This window comes from Thermobia domestica, chromosome 3, assembly GCF_964235325.1.
Source record: "Thermobia domestica chromosome 3, izTheDome1.hap1.1, whole genome shotgun sequence".
NCBI lineage: Eukaryota > Metazoa > Arthropoda > Insecta > Zygentoma > Lepismatidae > Thermobia > Thermobia domestica.
Window position 1 is genome coordinate 116,635,455 of NC_137456.1, and position 6,333 is coordinate 116,641,787.

Consider the following 6,333-nt stretch of genomic DNA (forward strand, 5'->3'; position numbering starts at 1 on the left):
ATTTAGTAGGGGGGGCTAACTACACGCTAGCCCCCCCTTCACATCATAGATTCGAAATTTTTTGGTGTCAATCGTTTGATCATCGTTTGATCAGGTTTGATCAACAATTTTCAACGTTTGATCAACTTTAGTAACAGAGATATAAGGATTCCAAAATGGGGGGCCAGCCCCCCTTCACCTCCGATTCGACTTTTTCTAATGTCAATCGTTTGATCATCGTTTGATCAGGTATGATCAACAACTTTTAACGTTTGATCAGCTTTACTAACATAAATATAAGCGATATTTAGTAGGGGGGCTAACTACACGCTAGCCCCCCCTTCACGTCAGATTCGAAATTTTTTGATGTCAATCGTTTGATCATCGTTTGATCAGGTTTGATCCATTGATTTGATCAACAATTTTCAAAGTTTGACGAATTTTACTAACATAGAAAGAAGGGTTTAAAAAATGGGGCGCCAGCCCCTTCCCTTACACTTCCAATTTGGTGTTTTCTTATATCAGTTGTTTTATCTACGTTTATTCAGGTTTGAACAACAATTGCCAACGTTTGATTAACTTTATTACAGAGACTTGTAACACTGCTAGAAATAAACAACTATTAAGTGTATTTAAGTGTATTTTAAGTGTCTTTTCAAAACAATGAAACAAGAATGTATCATAGAAAGGGAACAATTACATAAATACCCTTTGGCTGAAATGCTGGGCTTCGCATGGTAAAAATAATATTTATGCAAAGTCTTTAAAAGTAAAGAAATGCCTGACGTATATAATCGAATTCAATATATAAACACTATTAAACGTTTAATAGGGTCTAAAGTCCGTCAACTTGGAGTCCGGAATCGGCAAATCACATATTAAACATGTTCATAATTTTGTACACATTTTGTACATCTTTTAAACACATTTGTACACCCATGTGTTTCCAGAAATTTGCGATCAAAATTCCGCACTCCAACTTGATGTTCGAATGCGGAATCACCAGGTCCGAGATTTAGGTAGCTAAAAATAATATGCGAATTTCGTACAATTTTGTACACCTTTAAAATAATTTTGTACACTTCTGTGTTTCGAGAAAATTACCGTCAAAGTTTCGAACTCAACGATCATGTTGGAGTACGGAGTGTTCATATCGAAGAAGTAGACAAAAATAATCTACGAATTTTGTACACTTTTGTACACCTTTTAAAAAATTTGTATACCCCTATATTTCGAAAAAATGGCCTTAAAGTTGTGGTTTCTGCCATAAGCAAACCATCAACTTGGAGTGCCGATTTTCAATATCGGACATATACTAAGCAAATAAGATTGTACCTGTCCCGTAGAATTTTGTACAGCATTCAAATAGTTTTGTGAGCTCCTCCGTGGCTAAGCGGTAGCGTACGCGCCTTTGGTGTGGAAGATCTGGGTTCGATTCCCAGCGGGAGCTCATGTGGTTTGGATTAATCAGTAGGTCCCACCCGCCTCATATAGCCTCGCTGCTGAGAGGACGTTAAACTCAAAATCAACTAAACTCAAATAATTTTGTTCACCCCTGTGTTTCCAGAAAATTAGCTCTAAAATTTCGAACTCAATCATCAACTTGGAGTGCGGAATCTTTATACCGATGACTTAAGTAAACAAAAATAATGTATGAATTTTGTACACTTTTGTACAACTTTTTAAAAAAATTGTGGCCTCCCAGTATTTCGAGAAAATTGACCTTAAACTTACGCAATCTACCATGAACAAACCATCAACTTACGTGTCTGATGTTGGCTCCTCACCTCTCCCAAATTACACCAAACGTCGTCCATCGGAAGTGCATCGTTAGTGCACATTAGTGCACTAAGAACTAACGTTAGTGCTATCAGAGTTTACGAGTTTTCGAAGATTTTTTGTGGGGTCTTTCTTCATATGAAGTTTGCTCGCCACGTCTTTATGCAGGCAGATTTTCACTAAACTTATCACATCATTAGTGCATTATTAGTGCACTAAAACGCACTGAGCGCTAAGGTTAGTATTACTTTATTCTGGGACATATTCAAGATTTTTGGTGGGTGGTCCGACTTCAGAAATATCAAATTTCATACTAACTGACATAGATAGGTTACATGGGTTAACGGCAATCGTAAGTGCATCGTTAGTTCTCTTAAACGCACTGAGCACTAATGTTAGCATTACCATATTTTGGGATTTATTCAAGATTTTTGGTGTGTGTGGGGGGACAATTTCAGAAATATCAAATTCCATACAAACTGTTATTTTTTTTTAGAAGTACTAATGATGCACTAACGAATGGCACATTTTTTTTCATTAGTGCTTGAAGTGTGGGCAAATTCATCATGACCCCAATGATATTTTACTTGTAGCACCTACACTAATGAACCACTAACGTTAGGAGTTGTTGCACTAAGAATCAGTAACGATGCACCAATGATTTTGTGATAGTGTTCCAGATTCAATTACAATGTTAAAGCATTCATCGACTCACGCGGAATTATTGCATTCTACAAGTGGAAATTTGTATTTATTATTATTATTTTAATGAAGATAAAAGAAAACCGGTTCTAGATGTTTATATTTCCGACACACTGCTGATCTTTGTTTCATCCACCTGGGTCAAAGTGACTAGCATAAAAAAGGGTGTGAGGAACACCCTGCTTGGGTGCCATGACAGTGAGAACGGCTTGCATTGTTTTTTATCTCTTCCAGGGGTGTAGCCACGGGGGGCTCCCAACGGGGCCAGCCCCCCAAATGACTTCCCCCCCAAACGACAGCTTTAATGTTTATATATAAATAATACTTTTCCGTTTCTCTTCATCAGATTTCCTTCAAACTTGGCCCATATATACAAGACCGAAAGTAAATCGTCACGTATTTTTTGTTTCTCCGGGAAATAGGTTGAAGGGGGCAAGGCCCCTTTTCAAAAAAGGGTCCCCTTGATTAAAAGGGCCACTTTAAAGAAACTAAACTCTGCCCATGCAAAGATGACTTCAAAGTAGGGAATACCGGTTTTGTCGTTTTTACGAGAAAAGGGTTATAGGGCCAATGCCCAATTCGAAATGACAAAGGACCCCGCACAATCCTCACGGAAATCGGATTTTCGTGGAACTGCTTGAAACCGTGATATGTTGTAGATATGATGTTTCTGAGAAAAAGTCTCAATGGACACAACCACAAATCACTGACCGTTTGGCCACTACACTGCCACTTTTTTGAAAACAGCAGAAGGTAACGTTATTCTGGATTTCGGTGGAATTGCTTGAAACCTTGATATGTTGATATGTTGTAGATATTGTGGTCCAGAGAAAAGTCTCAACGTGCCCACCCACCAAATAATGACGGTTTGGCCACTAGAGGGCCACTTAAAAAAAAGAACAGAAGGTAACAGTATTCTGGATGTCGGTGGAATTGCTTGAAATCATGATATGTTGTAGATATTGTGATCCTGAGAAAAAATCTTAATGGACACAAACACCAATCAGTGACCATTTAGCAACTACGGGGCCACATTTTTTAAAACAGAAGAAGGTAAGGATGCCTGGAATTCTGGTAGAATTGTATAAAATCATGAAAAGTTCTAAATTATCTCACAACCCGAAAAAGGGGTGGAAGAGTAGCGGCCAATATTATTTAAGCATACCGGTAGATAACATTCAGATGCTCATTTTGCGAGATAAAGGAAAACTCTAGAATGTCCTACACATTTTTTCTTAGGATCACGACTTACAACGTATCACAGTTTCATTCATTTACACTGAAATAAAAAATGTCATTATACTCGGCTGTTTTAAAAAAAGATCTGAGCCTGTAGTGGCCAAACGGTCATAATTCGATAGTTGTGTCCATTAAGACTTTTTCTCATGATGAGATCTTCAACATATCTTAGTCTTACTCAATCTTACTGAAATCTAGAACATCGTTGTACTCAGCTGTTTTCAAGTAGCCCTGTAGTGACCAAACGATTAGTGATTTGTGGTTGTGTCCATTGAGACTTTTTCTCAGGATGACAATATCTACAACATATCACGGTTTCTGTCATTTTGACCGAAATCCAGAACATCACTATCTTCGGCTCGGCTGCTTTCAAAAAAGTGTCCTCGTAGTGGTCAAATGGTCAGTGATTAGTGGTTGTGTCCAATAAAACCTTTTCTCAGGATCACAATATCTACAACATAACACAGTTTCAGTCATTTTCACTGATATCCACAAGATCACTATTTTCGGTTGCTTTCAAAACAGTGGTCTCGTAGCAGCCAAATGGTCAGTGAGTGGTAGTTGTGCCCGTGAAGACTTTTCCTCAGGGTCATAATATCTACAACATATCACGGTTACAAGCAATTCCACCTAAATTCAGAATACCGTTACCTTCTTTTTCCAAAAAGGCGACCCTGTAGTAACCAGTCAGTTATTGGTGGTTGTGCTTCTTGGCTTGTTCAGACTTTTTCTCAGGATCACAACATCTAGAACATATCACAGTTTCAGTCATTTTCATCGAAATCCACAATATCACTATCTTCGGCTGCTTTTAAAAAAGTGGCCCTGAGTGGCCAAACGATCAATGATTGGTGCAGAGGCGGCCTTAGTAGTATGCGGGGCCACGGGCGGGGGGAGGTTCGGTAGGCGAAGCCCCCCCCCGAAGCCAGGAAACATAGGTGAAATTTTTGAGGGGGTAAGGGGTTCTTATGGCATGGGGGTCGATATAACTTACGACATTAATGATTCGGAAGCATTTTACATGCATGCAAGATCAACAAACTAGAACACATAATAAAACTATCACTGACTTACGAAGCAGCTGCTTTGACGGTCACAGACGGAAGTCCACTTTTCTGGCCTTTCGCTGTGCAAAATCGTTGATAAGGTCCTCGTAGTCCATTGTTGAGGCAACTTCCTTTTCGATGGACAAAATAGCTAAACCGCACAATCTGCTTTGCGACATTGTTGATTGTAGATAGTTTTTGATAAGTTTCAACTTCGAAAAGCTTCATTCCGCGCTGGAAACTGCCACAGGAATTGTCAACATAATTCTGTATGCAATAACGATGTTGGGAAATGAATCTCGAATGGGTCAAACGTACTGAAAACACTCTTGGGCGGCACTGATGTTATCAGGAAGCATTTCTCGAAAAATCTTCAATTCTGCGCACAAGTCAATTCCGTCCAAATCGCGTGAATCTTCTGCGCGTAACATGTTGTCCAAATCCATGCAGCACTTTAACAAATAATCGTCGTTCAATGACCGCAAACACTTCAAGTTGTATAGAAATCCAAAGATTGAAGCATACTCTTTCAGTTGTTCGAATCTTTTTTCCATTGGGGTAAGTGCTTGATCCACTATCCATAAGAAATATCCTGTTCTGAAGGACTCCTCCGGCGAAGATGTTTCTTCGTCGTTACCCTCATAATCGAATTGTTTTTTCTTGCATCTGACTCTTCGTTCCTTGAATTTTTGAGCTACGTTAATTTTGGACGCAATTTCCTTTGCTGCGATCATAGCATCGGAGAATCCGGTTTCCCGGCACTTTCTCAAGAAAGTAACAAGGCCTTTGATTTGCTGTATTGCCACATCGAGCTGCATGTCAGCTGATTGCAAAGTTTTGCTGACAGCATTCACAGCAAATAAAATGTCATATCACATGATTAAGCCCAGAATAAACTCGAAGTTTTCGAGCTCATAATTTGCAAGACATTCGGCTTCACTTTTTACTAGCGGATCATTGGCGGTATCTGCGACAGTCAACAGTGCCTCCCTGACTTCTTTCGTCTGATAACGCAGCGCTTTCACACTTTCCAGGAGGCACTCCCACCGCGTTTCTGAAAGTGATTTTGTAGTCATGAAAGGCACGGTTTCTTCCAAAATTTTCCACCTTTCAGCCGAGTCAGCAAAGCATTTATATATTCTCTGTATGACACCAAAAAACGTCACTGCTTGGGAGTTGCATTTAGCCATGTCTCCTAAAACAAGGTCCAAATTATGGCAGCCACACGGAGTGTAAAATGCTCGACTGTTCATGCGAAGAATGTGCGCTTGAACTCCTTGGTGTTTTCCCTTCATGTTCGAATCATTGTCGTACCCCTGGCCACGACAATCGGCGATGTCCAGACCGAGGTTCGCCAGTGCGGCAAGAAGAGCTTCAGACAACCCCTTTCCTGTTGCGTTGTCCACATCCAGAAATTTGATGAAGTGCTCCACCACCTTCACTTCCGGATCTGATACGTCCACAAAACGCAATATTAGGGACATCTGCTCTTTATGGCCAACATCAGGCGTGCAGTCAAGGATGATGGCAAAATATTTAGCAAGTTTCACTTTATCAATAATTTTCCCCTTTACTTCTGACGCCATCA

The 6,333-nt window shown here is 39.8% G+C and overlaps 1 protein-coding gene across 1 annotated transcript; it reads right to left on the reverse strand.

Moving 5' to 3' along the window:
* Window positions 1-5,053: 5,053 nt before the first annotated feature.
* LOC145681925 (uncharacterized) lies at window positions 5,054-5,563 on the reverse strand. Its single transcript, XM_081753526.1, has one exon. The coding sequence runs from the start codon at window positions 5,561-5,563 to the stop codon at window positions 5,054-5,056; it is 510 nt and encodes a 169-aa protein (XP_081609652.1).
* Window positions 5,564-6,333: the final 770 nt, after the last annotated feature.